The sequence below is a fragment of the Schistocerca serialis genome, chromosome 2 (genome assembly GCF_023864345.2).
Source record: "Schistocerca serialis cubense isolate TAMUIC-IGC-003099 chromosome 2, iqSchSeri2.2, whole genome shotgun sequence".
Taxonomy (NCBI): Eukaryota; Metazoa; Arthropoda; class Insecta; order Orthoptera; family Acrididae; genus Schistocerca; species Schistocerca serialis.
This window is the reverse complement of record NC_064639.1, coordinates 1,041,051,064-1,041,070,524: the sequence shown is the minus strand read 5'-3', so window position 1 is coordinate 1,041,070,524 and position 19,461 is coordinate 1,041,051,064. Positions and strand designations below refer to the sequence as shown.

Genomic DNA, 19,461 nt, shown 5'->3' with positions numbered 1-19,461 from the left:
AAGGTAAGTTCCCTCTGCTGTGCACTTCACAAAGGTTTGATGACAAAATTTTTGGAATTGGAGAATGATTTAATCCTCCAGCTAATAAACAAGAATGAACCTGCATCCCCTCACCCTCCAGCATCTCCTTCCCTCTGGTACACATATATGTGCACGCACAGTCCTCTTGACATAAATCGAACTTGTTGGCAATTATGGTGTGCTCAAACATACATCATCTCTTTCCAAGAGGCATGAAGAGAATTATGAAATGTCCTCTATTGCTCTCAAATTGTTGAGGGTTGTGACTGCGTGCCGTTCCATACCCCAGGTTTTCAAAATTTGATGTCTCCGTTGCAATCATAGGTCTGCTCACAGTATTCCAAGCTAAAGTTTGTTTACTGTATTTACTTCTTTAGCCACTCTGTCAGTGAGCTCGTTCCCCAGTGTGTTCACGTGGCTCAGTGACCAAATGAATGTTACAGTGGTTTCAGAGCTGTGGAGGGCAATAATAGGTCTTGGATGCCGGTTTCTGGAGTACCACTAATATATTCCTTGTAAACAGCTCACAGAGTTGGTATAAAACAGGAAATTATTTGTTCACAGTTATGATGAATTGGTAAGCTAGAGATATGGCTACAAAATCTGCAGTGCATGCACTCAGAAGAGAATTCTTTTGTGTCTCTGCATGTGCAAAGGCATAATCAACTCCACTGTTTTGATCCATATATGCAGATAGATTTCAAATTGGGGTAGTATTGTAAGACCATATAGAACAGGTGTCTGAAAATAGCGTGTTCTTATTTTCCTTAGGATGATAGACTGATCCATCCAAGCCATTGGAGTTGCTGCGAGGGAGCTCTATGCACGCAGACAAGAGGGGGGAGCCTGTTGTCCTTCCACAGGGCCTTCAATCATACCTCAGCTGGTCTTTGTAACTGTAGGCAACTTGTAAACAGTCTTGAATTGTTGGTTGCAAAACACACGAGTACCATAGATGGTTAAGCATCTGACAGATCGCTGCCACACCAGCCACCAAGAGTTCCTGGTGACTGACTCTCAGTGGTGGTACACCGCCTTCCACCAGAAGACTGTCTATGAGTCTCGAACGGAAAACTCAAACTGCCAATCGTACACTGCTCTGGTGGACAAGTTTAGTACTGATGGTGCTGCCAATCTGTAAGCAACACATCCATAGTCCAAACAGGATAAGATACAAGGTTTATAGAATAGCAGAACTGTGTGTTCTGCTCCCCAGGAAGTGTTACTAAGAAATCTGAGGGTATTAAGTTTCCTCATGAAATTTGCCTTTGGCTGCCATGTATGTGGTAACCATAATGAAGGGTCTAAAATTTGAAATTTTCAATGACTTCAAGAAACCAGTTACCTAGGTAAAGTTCTGGGTGAGGATCACAGTCTTGAATCTAAAAAAATGCACAGTCCAAGTTTTCACGAGAGAAAATTGATATCCGTGATTCGGGGTCCAGTTTTGCAAATTCTATTCAGCTCTCTGGGGTTTGAACTCTGCAGTGTGCATTGATGTAAAGCAACAAAACAGGCAAAGATTGTCTACATACACCGATAGTACAACCAAAGGTCTCACCGCAGTCATGATACCATCAACTGCAAAGGCAAAGACGGTTACACCCAAAATCAATCCCTGAGGGGCTCCATGTTCATGTACATATTAGTTGCTGATGGCTCAACCCACATGGACTGGGAACAGTTGGAGGGATAGGAAATTCTGATAAAAATGGGCAGCAACCCTACGAAAACCACTCATGCAGTGTACACAGGATGTGATGGCACCAGGTGGTATCATGTATCTTACACAGTGTAAAGAACACACTGATCAGACATTGGAGATGCACGAAGGCACTGTGAACTGCAGATTGCAGACTTAACAGTTGGTCTGTTGTGGATTGGAGTGTTCAAAAATTGCTCTGAAAAATGGGATGAATGTCTACTGGCTTTTAGACAAAACACAGTCGTTAGTTTATCAATTTTTAAAATAATTTACACATTCTATTCATTACGAATACTAGTCAATAACTGATCAAAATCTGTGGGTCTTTTCCTAGTTTTAGGTGAAAAATAAAGCAATACTCTCCCCCCACAGGGATGGAAAATACCCTTCTCATCAAACAACTGAAAACCCTGAAAGTGCATTCTATGCTGACAACCTGTTGGCATGTAAGCATTCAATTGTGGACTTTACTGGGACCAGGCTGAGTCTCAACACACTGCTAAAACACTGTGGTGCTCTCATTCACTAAGTGGAACACTGTTCGAGTCGAGGTTTTGAGCCTGTCAGGCAGTTAGGATGATAGTTACTGCAAACCGACACTTCAACGAAGTGTGCCACTAAACATTGAGAAATGACCTCAGGATCAGTAGAGATGTTGCCATAGAGGGCATGCCATGGATGGAAGCAAATGTGGCAAAGTTCAGTCTGTACTTGAGACAATTGGCTATGGGTTCTCATAGATGATACATACTATTGCCTTTTCTAATCCAGTGTTTACAGGCAAGTGCCCAGTGAAAGTGAATGAATGTATTAGATCCTCTAGATGCTCTCTTGGTATTAACATGACTTTTAAAGCAGGAGTTTTAATTTTTAACATTAGGTAGTCTGATTTCTGAAAATCTTGTGTCCTGAATTGCAAAGGCAGCTGCAGAGTTCAGCCATGTGACGACAGTAGCCATTACAACCCGATTGAAGGAACATCAGACTGGGCTCAATGCAAGGGGAGTTCAAACTACTTAGGTGCTGAGTCATGCTTCACCTGAATGTGTGGTTCTACATCGATACTTCCAGACTCAACCTTGCAGGGAATGTGGGCTAGATCGAGTGAAACCTGGCCTCACTTTAGATTTTTTTCTTTCTGACCCCACAGGGTTTTGGTTTCTGTAAAATCTTACTGTCTTGACTTCTGAGATGGAAGACGACAACCCTTTAGTACATGTCACAGCCTGCAGCTCTTTCAGCCAATGAATGGTGGTACACTATCAGGTTGTTTGGTCCTGGGAGTGGTGGGGGCACCTCCTCAGGTGTCCTCTTCCCTAGTGGCGGCGGAAGGCAAGGTGACTCTGGCTGTGCCGGTGGGGTGGTGACAAATGGTGTGGAAGTTTGGAGGTCGAGGGAACAGATATCTTCCCCCTTGATTGAAAACGAGGCTTTGCTATGTGGCTAGGACTGGGAGTTAGTTTTTGACACCTTATAATTGTCATGCTATGTGTGGACTTTGTCACAATGTGTGACGTGTCAAGTGGGTGGGGTTGTTCAAACTTTTTCTTACAAGGGAACCTCCCCATCGTACCCCCCTCAGATTTAGTTATAAGTTGGCACAGTGGATAGGCCTTGAAAAACTGAACACAGATCAATCGAGAAAACAGGAAGAAGTTTTGTCGAACTATGAAAAAAATAAGCAAAATATACGAATTGAGTAGTCGATGTGTACATAAGCCACATCAAGGACAATGTGATCTGAGGAGCGCCGTGGTCTCTAGGTTAGCGTAAGGAACTGCGGTACAAGAGGACCTCGGTTCAAGTATTCCCTCTAGTAAAAATTTTAACTTTCTTATTTTCTAGCAATTGATGTGTGTCAATTATCAAAGTTCAGGCACTCACACAATCAACTTCGCTCTCGAAAATTCCAGGACATGTTCAGATTTGCTTGGACATATGCAGGATTTGCAGTCTACACACGGAAAAAATTGGAAAACGTTAAAAACATATGTTTTGACAGAGCACAGGGAAAACTGTGAGACTGTGAAACTGTTACATTCATTTGTTGCAGTTTATGTGACAAACTCTTATGTTTTCATCACTTTTTTGGGAGTTTTATTATCACATCCACAAGAAAACCTAAATCTGGCAAGGTAGAAGAATCTTTTTACCCATTCGCCAAGTGTACAAGTTAAGTGGGTCGACAACATATTCCTGTCATGTGACGCATATGCCGTCACCAGTGTCGTATAGAATATATCAGACGTGTTTTCCTGTGGAAGAATCGGTTGACCTATGACCTTGCGATCAAATGTTTTTGGTTCCCATTGGAGAGGAACGTACTTTCGTCTACTAATTGCACGGTTTTGCGGTGCGCTCGCAAAACACAGACACTAAACTTATTACAGTGAACAGAGACGTCATTGAACAAACTGACAGATCATAACTTTGCGAAAATAAATAAAGTAAAATTTTCATCCGAGGGAAGACTTGAACCAAGGACCTCTCGTTCCGCAGTTGTTCACGCTAACCACAAGACCACGGCGCTCCTGAATTGACAGTTTGCTTTATGTTGCTTATCTTGCACATGGACTACTCAGTTTGTATATTTTACTTATTTTTTCCATAGTTCCACACAACTTCTTCCTGTTTTCTCGATTGATCTGTGTTCAGTTTTTCAAGGCCTGTCCACTGTGCCAATTTATAACTAAATCTGAGGGGGGTGCGATGGGGAGGTTCCCTTGTTAGAACGTTGATATGGTAAAGGGCCAACAGTTTTAAATCCATGGATTTTCTCCTCCTCTTGAAAACTCTACACAACGGCAAATGAGGGTAGTGTTATAGATAGTTACACATGTAGAAGGTTCTTCGCAAGGTTTGCCCAAGTGCATTATCCTTCTGCATGGACCACAAATAACTTCACTAATACATTAATCTGATACTAGGTTTTCAAAGTACTCTGCAGTTAGATTTTCCCGACATGAGAAAAATCATATTTCTTTAAGAATTGTTTAGTACAGTTCACACAGTACACATTACCCTGGTAGCTACCTCGCATGCATAATGTATGTGGGTTATTTGGCAGTTCTCAACCAATGGCAAAGTCTAGGCATACGTGGCTTAGACTGTCACAAAAGTTCTGTGTTCTTGCTAGTCCCTTTCACTTTATTTGAAACTATCATTCCACAGCGAGTTCCATGTACAAGTGGACACATTTTGAACATCATTACGAAGACTAGTCTCAACTAAATCTGTCAGTTGTTGGAAGAAACCAAGCAAGACTTCTCAGTCAATACAACAATCATAATTTTTATCTACCAGGTTCACAACCTGCAACTGCTTGCAATAAATGCTCTCAATTGCTATTTGAGCTGCCAGACAAACTTTGAAATCTTGAATGTGCTCTCCCCGTCCATATTTAACAGTAACATGTGTTGCCTGTACAAGGAAACCTTGCTTTGGATTACAATGCAGATGATAGCGAAAGCAGTTATTTTCACGTGGAGGTAAGTAAATTTACTGCTGGCCTGCTCTTAGTCCTGTACATGTTCTCTTTATCTATTTGCAATCAGTATGCTGTACTTTTGTTCCTTCCTTTAAATTCTCCATACAATACAAACAGAAGTAAAATTTTCTAACCATCTTTTTAGAACACATATATAGTGACGTAAGGTTCAGCTGTCACTATTTGTGGAAAAGTCTGAAGAATGTTACTAGTGCAGCAGGGGAGGCGGAATTAGATGTTCTCATTAACAAAGGGGTCACATGGTCACATTAGAGATGTGGTAGTAACTCAGTTGCACTTTATTTGGCAGCAAACTACCGACTGCTCTGTTGCAGGATCTACCTTGTCATTGCCTGAAATTGATTAGTGATACTATAGGAAAATAAAGAATTTCAATTGCCACTCCACCTGATTACAAGTGGTGTATGAATACCATTAAACCATCTCGCTAAGATCTGCAAGAGAACTGGCGACACATGCTATGAATTAAATATATCTGAGTATATTAAATGCAAAGAAGTCGTGGCAGAATTCCGAACAAACCTGCTACAACTATCCTTTCTGGAACACGCATGTCAAAAACTTCGTTGGGCATTATGGTCGAATTGTACAGTTCATCCGACGAACCATCAATTCTTAGCCTTTCTGGTACTCTCATTCGCTGATTAATGTAAGCTGTATACTCTGGATCATAAAGGGTTCCTTTCAGTTCATCTACCAAATGAATCGGTGATCCTTCCGTTGACATCTGTAAACACAAAGCGCATTTATTATTGATCTTAAATCCGCGTACTCATAAAAAGCTCTGAACCGTTTTCCGTATAACAAAATTGCACTCAAAAAACATAAACTAATCTTGGCGGTACGCTACTGTAAGAGGCAGCTGTCACAATGGCAACACTGTGCATTTGAATGACATCAAAAAAATCAGTAAGTAGACACAGGGGAAAAGTTAACACATATTTGAAACAAGTCACCTTCACCGTTACTTGAACATTCAGTGACGATTTCGTCCCTTTCAACAGGGATGTATACAAACACGCCACATAATTAGTTATTATCAACATATCTCTTACCACACAGTTAAAGAGAATTAATGAACGTACATTTATTGGCCACCAACAGAGGTAGTTGTCTATATTACTTACACTAGCAAAATGGATAAAAGTTACATATAAAAAAAACAAAAGGGAAAGTCTATTTCGGCGGACAAAGTCACACGTATAGAGCTAACTCGATGATACAGCTTATTATTATCCAGCACTATAATGTTATTACAACCTTCCGCATTTATTTACCCATAACAACATACTTACTTCAGAGTAAGTAATGATGTGTACCTAAATCAAAGAGGCTAGAACCTTGACCCATACGGCGCAGTGCTAACAACTCGATGCCACAATTTAGCGCTAAAAGTGAACCTCATGGTTTCACTATATGCTATTGTTGAGCAGTGTAGTAATTATTTTGCAGAGGATGCACAATTAATTCACATTCTACATACACGTACCTAAGAGGCAAAGAATTTTTGTGTATAGCGGTAGTTTCCATCTCGATCATAGTTCACAGCGCCCTTAATACTTCAGAGTAGAGTGAATTAACAACACTACCCTCTACCACCTTACGATAACAAATCAAAATAGGAACTGGGTTTTACAAATCACATAGAAATTAAACAGAATGAACTGTAGTGTATAAATCAGCAGTCTACAATACATCAGTATCATCTACAAATATAATTTTAAAGTAAGCGAAAAGAGTGACAGGACGTCGACGGTAAACCTTCTGCTTACCTTCTGCCCTAGTATTTTATTTAATCCTTTGTCTAATGAACGATCCATAAATTCCTTAATTATCTAAAAAAACCAGGTGCCAAATCTTTTGCTTTTCCGTTACTAGATTCATATGTCACGAACTAATTGTTAATAATTTCGACTTGTGTACTTATCATACTACAGTAAGTGCAAAATAGTTTTCCGAACACTTACTTCACTGCAGTAAACACAAGAGAGTTTTCCTAATCGTATGGATGTAAATACTTACATAGTACAGTGCTCCAGTTTATCAGCCAATCAGGGAACGATATTCCGCTAACAGAGTGTAACATGAAACTAAATTGGTTGAGCGCCGGTTCAAACAGCAATGTATCCCGTTCGGATTATTAGATATTTATGACTATAAACATCAACATAACATAGGACTAACAAGACCAATATTTCAACTTTTATATGGAATATCACTTGACGTTTCTGTCGTTCATAGTAGTACGTGGGCAGTAAAGCCACAAACAGTATACAAAATAATTGACATCAAGTGCCTCCTCACTAGCTCAGTTAATTAATTTGTTACACTAACATATGTATGATAAAGTATTAAAAAACAGAGTGTAGTGAGGTACGCAGCAAAACATGACAGAGTTTAAATCTCATCCGAATAAATTCTCTCGCTCTTTCTCCCATTTACACGAGTGCCCCCCCCCCCCACACACACACACACACACGCACAGCGAAATAATATAACAAGTGCTTAGGTTATTTGCTTCACAAATGCTGCTGAACTTGGCATCGTTCAACTTTTAGTCTGTCTTTAACAATTCGTTAAGAAGAAGCGTGTTAATCAGTGTTAGAAAGTCTGGCCTTCTGTCGAGCATCATGCTTCAAATCTGATAATCTGACACAGTTTGTCACTTGGTGATCTTCACTCTCATTGTCATTTCTATTTCTTATACTACCATTCAATTAACAGAAAACGTTTTTATTTCATCTTCTTCTACTGTCACATTAGTTGAAGTTAACTTCTACATCTACATCAACATCTAAATCCATACTTCGCAAGCCACCTGATGGTGTGTAGCGGAGGGTACCTTGAGTACCTCTATCGGTTCTCCCTTCTATTCCAGTCTCGTATTGTTTGTGGAAAGAAAGATTGCCGGTATGCCTCTGTGTAGGCTCTAATGTCTCTCATTTTATCCTCATGGTCTTTTCGCGAGCTACTGAGCGTCTCTCTTGCAGAGTCTTCCACTGGAGTTTATCTATCATCCCCATAACGCTTTCGCGATTAGTAAATGATCCTGTAATGAAGCGCGCTGCTCTCCATTGGCTCTTCTCTCTCTCTTCTATCAACCCTACCTGGTATGGATCCCACACTGGTGAGCAGTGTCTTTTGAAGTTATATGCAGTATTAGAACCAATTTATTTCACCAAGTCTTCTGAAAGTTCATAATGACAACAATATTTGTTCCTTCCTTGTAACACACATCTTAGTGTGAACACAGCATTTAAAGTGTCAATCTCTATCTGATTCCGTTATTTGGTTTTCAGTATGTTCATTGCAACGAACACCCTTTCCACTTTGGGCTTACTATGAGGTATAGATAACACTGCCACAGCCTGATTACTCAAGTCCTTAAATGGGTCGAAATCTGCTACATTTCGAAACTGTTACACTCGTATTTCAGCCCAAAATGCCACTGTATCTTCTTTGTTGTTCCAGGTTTGGTGAGAGATATTTCGATACTGGTCAACGATTCTGTCAAAAAACTTCTGCCAATTATGTAATTTTCATTCTTTTGTGTATTTTCAGCGTTTCTCAGAGACTCAGTTGAGGCATTACCATCAGTGTTTTCACTTTATCAGGAAGACGCTGCTGTAACTGTTTGGAAAGTTTGACAGTAAAACCTATACACTTCTCCCTAACTCATCGTTCTTCACCTGTATCGACTTTCAAGTCTTTTATTTCCGTTCCAAGTAGTATCCATGATATGGTGAAGGATTGAGGTATCCTTCAATGTCACAGTTACTAATGTCTATTCTTGATACAGGCATCAGCACTTTGATGCATATAGACATCAGAAAGCTTAACACAGTTGCAAGGAGTTTGGTTGGATCTATTTTGTCGCCCTTGAACTGTTTCACAGCTGCACCTCTCCTAAGAAAAATTTGAGATATATTAAACAACTCTGTTTTTTCCATCAGCATACTTTGGATGTAGAAGATCAGCAGTGTAGCAGTTTTTTTTTTTTATTTTGAGTGTGAGGAGTGCTGCTTAAGGCCAACCCATTGTTGAAATATCCCAGTCACAACAGCCTCTATTCAAAGTCATCTTGTTACACACAATTGCAGAACTTTCAAAGGAGCCTCTCCATAATTAATTGTTTTGTAGATTCTGCAGTACTCCTCTTGCTAATGATTTAATGAATCGTCACAACAGCCTTCAGCGTGATAAAAATTGGAATCCAATTATTAAAATGATGAGATCATAACGTAATCGACATCCTCAGTCGATACTAGCGATTAGTTTGTTCCTACTTCACCACTGAGGGAAGCACACACAACTTCGCTGCCACTTGCATGTCACCTCCTAATGCATGAGCCGTAAACCGCCGGTACGATTCGCATGCGCGGAATTCGCTATAAATACCATCACTGCATCAGGTCTCTTCATTACTTCGTCTACTCACCTGAGGATGGCCGGACGTTCTGGGACGAAATATCATGGCAAAATGTTGGTGGTATCCGGCTGCAAACCCGAAAATTACTGGAAGTACTCGTCTTGTCTACTCGAGGACTGAGAGAACCAATTATAATCTCTCTTATCAGGAATTCAGTATTTCATGGAAGACTTTCCTGAGATGTTTGTGATACACTTAAATGGACAGAATGACATAAACAACAAACACGTATTAAAAGCGGTAGCCTATACTCATCTTTCACTATTTTAAAGGGACTGTTATTGATCCACATATCACTGGTGCATTATCTGAACGAACACCAATAACATTAGCAAATTTCATTTTTTCTCAATTAGTGCAACTGACACATCAGCAATGCTTCTTGCCTTTGCGTTTTCCAAACTAATTAATCAAGGAAATGTTGATATAATGTAATTTTGTTTTTCGCTGAAATAGCACACTACAATTTCTAAATACACTCCTGGAAATTGAAATAAGAACACCGTGAATTCATTGTCCCAGGAAGGGGAAACTTTATTGACACATTCCTGGGGTCAGATACATCACATGATCACACTGACAGAACCACAGGCACATAGACACAGGCAACAGAGCATGCACAATAGGGCACTAGTACAGTGTATATCCACCTTTCGTAGCAATGCAGGCTGCTATTCTCCGATGGAGACGATCGTAGAGATGCTGGATGTAGTCCTGTGGAACGGCTTGCCATGCCATTTCCACCTGGCGCCTCAGTTGGACCAGCGTTCGTGCTGGACGTGCAGACCGCGTGAGACGACGCTTCATCCAGTCCCAAACATGCTCAATGGGGGACAGATCCGAAGATCTTGCTGGCCAGGGTAGTTGACTTACACCTTCTAGAGCACGTTGGGTGGCACGGGATACATGCGGACGTGCATTGTCCTGTTGGAACAGCAAGTTCCCTTGCCGGTCTAGGAATGGTAGAACGATGGGTTCGATGACGGTTTGGATGTACCGTGCACTATTCAGTGTCCCTTCGACGATCACCAGTGGTGTACGGCCAGTGTAGCAGATCGCTCCCCACACCATGATGCCGGGTGTTGGCCCTGTGTGCCTCGGTCGTATGCAGTCCTGATTGTGGCGCTCACCTGCACGGCGCCAAACACGCATACGACCATCATTGGCACCAAGGCAGAAGCGACTCTCATCGCTGAAGACGACACGTCTCCATTCGTCCCTCCATTCACGCCTGTCGCGACACCACTGGAGGCGGGCTGCACGATGTTGGGGCGTGAGCGGAAGACGGCCTAACGGTGTGCGGGACCGTAGCCCAGCTTCATGGAGACGGTTGCGAATGGTCCTCGCCGATACCCCAGGAGCAACAGTGTCCCTAATTTGCTGGGAAGTGGCGGTGCGGTCCCCTACGGCACTGCGTAGGATCCTACGGTCTTGGCGTGCATCCGTGCGTCGCTGCGGTCCGGTCCCAGGTCGACGGGCACGTGCACCTTCCGCCGACCACTGGCGACAACATCGATGTACTGTGGAGACCTCACGCCCCACGTGTTGAGCAATTCGGCGGTACGTCCACCCGGCCTCCCGCATGCCCGCTATACGCCCTCGCTCAAAGTCCGTCAACTGCACATACGGTTCACGTCCACACTGTCGCGGCATGCTACCAGTGTTAAAGACTGCGATGGAGCTCCGTATGCCACAGCAAACTGGCTGACACTGACGGCGGCGGTGCACAAATGCTGCGCAGCTAGCGCCATTCGACGGCCAACACCGCGGTTCCTGGGGTGTCCGCTGTGCCGTGCGTGTGATCATTGCTTGTACAGCCCTCTCGCAGTGTCCGGAGCAAGTATGGTGGGTCTGACACACCGGTGTCAATGTGTTCTTTTTTCCATTTCCAGGAGTGTATTTATGGTCACTGGTATCTGTAGATTCGTACAGAATTACACGAAATTTTTTTTCTGCAATATCTTTATGTAGTTCATCTTGAAGTGTGGTTTCAAAACAGTTTTTATTATTTCTGTGCACTTTATACTATGCAATTTCAAACCAACAGCAGATTTGGAATAACAAAATGTCCCTTTACACAATCCACCAAGATGATCGGATGTAACAATGGAACAATGTTCTGCAATGAACAACGATAATGTTCCTTTCACCTTGAGCACAGCTTCTAATTTTTGATCAGCACTACACGGCTTAAAATCTAATAGCTTTTGCTACTGAGAAACAACCTATGCCTGAACTTTCTAAGGATGGTTTTTTGTAACATTGAAGCTTCTCAATTTAAGATGGAGAAAATTCCACAGTATTTAATTCTGAAACTGCTGAGTGAAACTGAACGTACTGAGCCTAATTCCGGTTAATTCATTAAAATAGTGACCAAGGGCTGTTTTCTTTCAATTGGAACAATTGGAGTAACACAAAATGAAAGGACAGGGTTTGTTTTCAGTGTAATATTTAGTACTGCAATAGTTGTGGTACTTCATTCCCAGTCAAAACTACGTTTTCCCACAGATCTTTCTTCTTATTTCAACATTTGTTCCCAAGAAAAGTCTTATCTATCTGTATTTATACTTTCATAACTTTCTTATGTCATCACCTGTTTCCTCATCATTTGTTTCCAAGAAAGCCCAGTCCTACCTAAACCTGTTGTCACTATTCCCTACATCTCTTTATTTCCTCTATCAAAATAATTATTCCTCATTGAACAATACTCTTTGGCCAAACCTTTTTCATATAGCTTCTCAATGCATTTCTTCCCAACTCATCATAACCCATTTTGTTGTATAACATACCCCCTCTTAAACTAACTTAAATCTACTGAGCTCAGATATATAAACTAGAGAATGAGGTAATGCAGCAGCACGAAACAATTAACATAAACAACAACAAGAAAAATGCAAAGTAGTAAAGCAAGCAGCAGCATATTTAAATTAGCAAATCAAATGCAACATTATAACTAGTATAAGGCAATACACAGCAAACGAAAAAGATAAATCAGCGGTAAAACTGGCTTATCAGAGTAATACAAGGTAAAATTCAGTAGGACAATGTCTGACAGGTAGCAGCAGCAAATGCAATAACTTATACCTAAATATAAGAAAGCACAAGCAGAAAAAATATTACAGTAAAGGCAGCAATGCAGATAAGGGAAATGTCTATTCACATCTTAATGTCTATGTCACATGTTGACACTAGAGTGGTGCACCCAACAACTTATCAAAAAAAAAATTACCAAGTCCTTGAAATATCCTTTCAAGTGCTCTTTCTTATTGATCTTTCCTTTCCAAGTGCTCTTTTTTAAGAAGGTGGATTACAAAATTATTATTTAATGGATCTGTTGAGAGAAAGTGTTCGCATTAGCATATTTATGAATTTTATTTTATGAAACCAATGCTGCAGCGCAACTAGAAACCAAATATCAAATAAAATAAACAAATAAGTACAAAAAAAGCATAAAAACATCATTCACCAGCCAAATGCCATTTCATAAATCAGTTAAAATTGTCTCAACTCTCGTACAAAGACACATGTCATAATCAGGTGTGTAGACATAAACATATTTCTCATCACTGAGTAAGCATTTCAGTAAGCAGCACAAAGTATGAGTTCCACAGTGGTTGGGTGGTTGGTTGTTTCGGGGAAGGAGACCAGACAGCGAGGTCATCGGTCTCATCGGATTAGGGAAGGACGGGGAAGGAAGTCGGCCATGCCCTTTGAAAGGAACCATCCCGGCATTTGCCTGGAGCGATTTAGGGAAATCACGGAAAACCTAAACCTAAACCAGGATGGCTGGATGCGGGATTGAACTGTGAGTCCAGTGTCTAACCACTGCGTCACCTCGCTTGGTAGTTCCACAGTGTAATCATATGTTTTCAAGTAGTAGTGTGTCATGTTTGTGGTGCATTCTGCAAAGAAATGTCAATGGCGACGTCAATGGCATCTTTTTTTCTGCAGCTATTCGAGTGCTTGCGAGATTGCAGCGGGCTTCAGAGTGGCACAAGTAAAGTTGAAAGTCCACACAAAAATAGGTATTTTTCAAAGTGGCTAGCATACAGCTGGGCACAGCAGAGCATTACGTCAAGGTCACATATACTCTTTACCGAAATATTTACAAGAACAGTTTGAGCTGGAATAACAGTTTCATACCAATAAAAAAATCTCACAGGTTGGTAATTTACAAGAGAAGTGTTTAGAAACGAATTCTCATGAATAAAGTGTCCGAAAATTTCCGTCGGCATTGTGGTATTCACATTCACATATCTACTCCATTTCATAATGATCATAACCATATCTTGACATCATAATACACATCTTCGTTGTAATAACATCATCATAACAGATCAATCAAATCTCAAAATCGTTGTAGCTTCTTTCGATAATCTCAAAACCTCTAAAAAAAATTCTCTGCTCCTTTCAGTAGTGTCATCTACCTCAAGCGTACTTCAAAAATCATGAACCCATACAAAATACATCTCTCAAAGTTCTCACTGTATCACAATGGTTCCGAAAATATATGAACAATTCCCAAAATGCAGATAATTTACGATTTCATAAGTGTGAAGTAATCCAACTGTGCAATTACCTAGACATATGACAGTGACATAGTAAAAAAAAAGTTTGTCTCTTTCAGTTAAAAGATCAGATAGCTGTGTAATTCTGAGTTACAGAAATATGGTACTGATGTGTAAAACGGTATAAGCAAATACCATATTAGCAAGGGCTCCTTGTGCTTGCCACACACATGGTACACAAAGTAGGTGTACCCCCATGAGGGATAATGTAATTATACCCTCAGATGTTACAGATTTAAACTGCGGAATGAAATCTATCGCCGAAAACCATCTTTGTATCATAGTAGTTAAAAAATATTTCTAAAAAATGTTCCAAGTACGAAAGGTAATCACTCAAATGCGTGTCATGTAGTGCAAAACTATAGTTCTTGCTGTAAGACTATGTCTCTCATTGGCTAAAGGTAAAAAACATACCAAGTGTCGTAGTTGTCGTCGTTCATAAGCAAAGTTCCTCAAAAATCAGTGTACTTACCTTTGTCATATTCAGAAGTAAAGAGCTGTGCGTGTAAATGTCATAGTTATTACGCTCATTGCCATGACCTTGAAAGTATTATACTGTGACGTTTTGTTGTGTTACGAAAAATACCTGTCTCATTGTAGCTATGCAGCAAAAGTTATTACCAAAACATGTTGTACTTTCCAGAAAAACTGTCCAGACATAATACAGATACAGCGCAAAAGCAATAATGAGAATTATGTCACTCATTAGTAGCATCGTAGTATAATCGTGCAGCTGTTAAACAAACCAAATGCTGTGTCATCTCTGACCTCTCAGAAAGTACTTTTAATAAAAATATCTTTTCAAGTAAACCAAAACGTTGCAGTTAAATCTCATAATTAGTATATCTTCCAAGAATGTAGACTTTACAGTCTTGACATAATCGTGCAACTAACATGCATGATGTACACTCAATGAGACTGTGTCGTCCATTCCCCATAAAAGTGGACTCATAAAATTACTGTCTTAATATATTCCATAGGTTCTTGACTGGATAGTTGAGCCAGCCGGTCTGGCCATGCGGTTCTAGGCGCTTCAGACTGGAACCAAGTGACCGCTACAGTCCCAGGTTTGAATCCTGCCCCGGGCATGGATGTGTGTGATGTCCTTAGATTAGTTAGGTTTAAGTAGTTCTAGGTTCTAGGGGACTGATGACCACAGCTGATAAGTCCCATAGTGCTCAGAGCCATTTGAACCATTTTTTTTTTTTTTGGGTAGTTGACTTCAAAACATCACTGCATGCGAAATGTGACAAAGCGTGATAGTAATTTCAAGTGGAAGATTTAATGGTAAGGACTGAGTCAAAGAGCAAATTATTTATCAATAAACGGTTTTTACACGAGAAATATGGTGTAATCTTTTGTTAATTTTTTTGTGTGTGCACTCTAATAACCAATTAGGAGGAAAGCAATAAGAAAATTGATGAAGCCAAGCCTTTGGATATGTATCATTATTAGAATTCTTGAATGTTCTGAATTTATGCATTGTTATGAAGAGCTTATCGTGAAAGTCATCATTTCACAGAGTCGCAAATCTTGGTTGTGAATAATCAGTAGTGATGGAGGTTATAGGTCTTGTCTGCAGTTCCATGTCACGGTTTGGTGCACCTTACTGACTCCTTTAAAGATCTCCGAAATAACGTGTATTATTTATTGCTTTGTGAATTTTGTGTCCTAATTGTATCTACTGTTTCCTTAATGTTTTCCTGATTTTTTACATGTTGCATATTGGTAGATGCAACTGAGACAATTTTAGCCTACAAGGTGTCGTGATTTTCGTGCACAATGATCTGCAGTTCCTTTATGTCAGCTTCATGATTCTGTAATGTGTCTTCATGTTGCGAAAAGATAGGCTGAAAATGTTCAGAAGTTTGTGTTTTTATATCTCCAGAAACTATTTGATATTTCGATTCGATTTCGAGTGTCTCAGCGGTTAAATCTTACGTGTTTGTTCAAGCGTTTGATTCAATTGTGTCTTATTTTTGGGGCTCTTGCAGTATTCGTTCCTGATTTTGTACTGTTGCGTCTAACTTTTGAAGCTTCTTGTTTATTTGTTTCTGAATTTGAATTAATTGCAATAGCAATGCACGAGTGATTGAAACATGTTCTGTTGTGTCTTTCGTCAGTACACTTGCACCGGCAACATTCGTATTTTGAAAAGCAGAGAGTGTGTCTTGACTTAATTGAGGAAAGTGTAATGGAGCAAAACCTGAACCTACGGTGTTTGCAAGGTTGTGTTCTGTTATTTCATGTTCCTTTGGCAAACAGTTACCGACCGATCGATCGACAATAGTTTCCTGTTCACTGCTTGTTTCTCTTTCTACACTTTCATTTACTGTCTGGTCCATGTCCCTACGCACAATTATCAAATTACTGTCTTAAACATTAGTCTATTCGTGACAATAACACACTACTCTCATCTTCACTGAAATTTCTCAATTTCTTTTCAGCCTAGTGTTAGGCTTTTCGCACATCATGATTATTACACTATTTTGCACAATAACACACAAAAAACACAATCTGAACAAAAATTGAAAGACAATAAAATAGCATTCAAAATAACCAATAACTAATTAGTTGCAAACGTGACTTCGAAATATTTGGTGTAAATCCTTGTGCATGCCACAACTGCTTTGCTTATTACAATACAGCACATCAATAAGAGACTACAACTACAAAGGAAATTCTATAAACAATTAAGCACTAGCAGTAAGCAATAACTAATTTCTAATCATGCACTAATTATTCAAACTATGAGAAAATCAGAATATTCCAGTGAGGTAACCTGGCAGGGTCGCCAGGTGAAACTTCTTAATTAAGTTTTTACTTAAATTGCAATAACTAAGATGGAGAAACATCTACGTTATTTAATTCTGAAACTTTTGAGTGAAACTGAACGTATTGAGCCTACTTTCTCTTTACTTATTCTTATCATCTCAAAACTGACCCGCAATATCCTGGTGCAAAGCAATCTGACTGCTCAAAAAATGATAGACTGACTTCAAATAATTAATACAAAAGAATGGCCCTAAATTAGAAGAAATACTTACAATAACCCATACATTTCATAAGTCACTTACCTCACAGAAAATCTTCATTACACGAACTACATCAATGATGCAAGCACCAATACTGCAGCTAAATAAAAGATTCTGACTACTGAAGGCTCTCTAATAGGCATGTGGTTAGCAAAGGAAAGATTTTGTTGCAGAGCAAACAATGTATTTACCAGATTTTACAGTAATCAACTGACAACCAGTTCAAAAAAATTATATAATGATCAGTTATAAATGTTAATGACAGATACACATTCAGACCACTTGCTCACGCTAATACTGGAAACCTCCAACACTGCTAATTATTAACCTCTAACCTCCATCACTGCTGACTTATGACAACCAACTTCCATCACTGCTAGCTGTTCACCTCCAACCGCTAGTCCGACCAGCTACAGATTCTCTTACAGAGTGCACACAGCGCTGTCAGAGTTATTAATGCAGAGCGCTACATATTGCTGCCAACATAAAAAGACAGGCTACTTACAACATACGTCATCTGACATCTTTTAACCTGGCGTAATGTTCAGGATGGCAGAAAATGCACTGAGCTTTGATATCACTGGCTGCAACAGGTTTCAGCCAATATTTAAAAGCTTTGATTGATTTCCACTCACATTTATATCACTGAATGCAACTTTTCTAAATTTTCTACTTCTCACAGCCTCAATAGTTTACTTAAAAGCATATCCTATACAATGAGCTGACTGAACAACATTCCCAGTCTTTGGCATAGAATCAATACAGAGCACAGGTGCCTAGTATAGGTGGCCATGTACAGAGTTGTTACACAGGCAGGGCCCTCGCCCTAACAACAAAATATATTCAACTTCATAAAAATAAGGAGAATATCTGTAATTTTAAAAAAAATGTTACAAATCTTTAGATCTTTAGTAAGAGCTACAATCTGTAGAAGGTCATCAATTTGTGGGCAGGACAACTGCATACAGTTTAAAATTAGTTGGCCACAAAAGACGCACAAAAATGGATAACAATCTGGATATAGTAACAAACGTGAGTACGAATTAAATTTGGACTGAGGCCTGCTTGATAGTTTTGACATGACATGCCACTTGCCGCATGCAGGTGAAGTCTGTACTTTAAAAAATCGTCTTCAGTCTCTTAAATTATATGTAAAGCGTAAGCTATACTTACAATGACAAACATAATAAAAATACAGTTATTAGATGGTCAAACTAATTACAATTACAGTAAAGAATATTCCAATGTTGTACACATGATACAGTGCCTCTAGTCTGTGAGAGAGGAATGTTAGAAGGCCTGAGTTCCACCCACACAAATCAATAAAAATTAGGTTTGAACTTAAAACTCAAGTGTAATAAGAGTTATAAATAGGTATACAAAATAAGATCAGAAGACTAAAAATTATTGAGATATATTTCATTCTCCCTTTTTCCATGCCAGACCCTTGCAGCTGAATGAAGAACATAGACTACCTTGTTGCATAGAACATCTTTTTTCCTGTGTAACATGTGAGCATGGAAAAGACATCCTAGCAACATTTAAATCACTTACTCATTCATTGCAGTAAGTTTTTGTATGTGCATGAAATTTCCACATCAGTTTAAATATTTCACTATGGGAATTTTTAACTGTATGTTTCAACCAGCTACATAATTTGATATGCCATTTCTGTACAATGATATTTAGATGCTTATTCTGCTCTTAATTCCGTTTAATCTGAGAACAAAATATAAAACAGATATCCCTTGACGATAGGGCTACTGTCAATAAATGTAAGTGTAGCACAGACAACATACGAGTCTACCATGATGTTCTGAGATTGCAGCAGGAAGATGTCGACTTTATTACACGATATTTCGATTGACAACTAGGCCAACTTCAGGTGAGTAATATATAGCTCATCCTACTGTCAGTTTTGGAATTAAGAATTTGCATAAAACTTCGTGGCAAATTAAAACTGTGTGCTGTGTGCTAGACCAGTACTTTAACCTGGGACCTTGGCCTTTCATGGAGAAGACCTGGTCCAGCTGCCCTATTATTAATTCCTCACTGATATATTTATCTTAATAATCCCCTTATTCTTACCAATTTCGATATTGAAAAAAAAACGTTAGAATCCATTTGGGTATCGAACATAGGTGGTCCCTACCCAGCCAGATGCCTACGGCAGATGCTGACGTGATCGGTATAGG

At 39.7% G+C, this 19,461-nt stretch overlaps 1 protein-coding gene across 2 annotated transcripts in view; it reads right to left on the bottom strand.

Annotated features, from left to right (window-relative positions):
- LOC126458462 (transport and Golgi organization protein 11) overlaps positions 1-6,580 on the bottom strand; it is a 46,733-nt gene extending 40,153 nt beyond the window's left edge. The window contains exons 1-2 of one of the 2 annotated variants that reach the window (XM_050095534.1): positions 6,530-6,580; positions 5,757-5,961 (exon numbers count right to left, since the gene is read on the bottom strand). In XM_050095534.1, coding sequence (XP_049951491.1) covers positions 5,757-5,961 — 205 coding nt within the window. In that variant the 5' untranslated portion in view covers positions 6,530-6,580. The other variant, XM_050095533.1, reaches the window with a different exon arrangement.
- Positions 6,581-19,461: the final 12,881 nt, after the last annotated feature.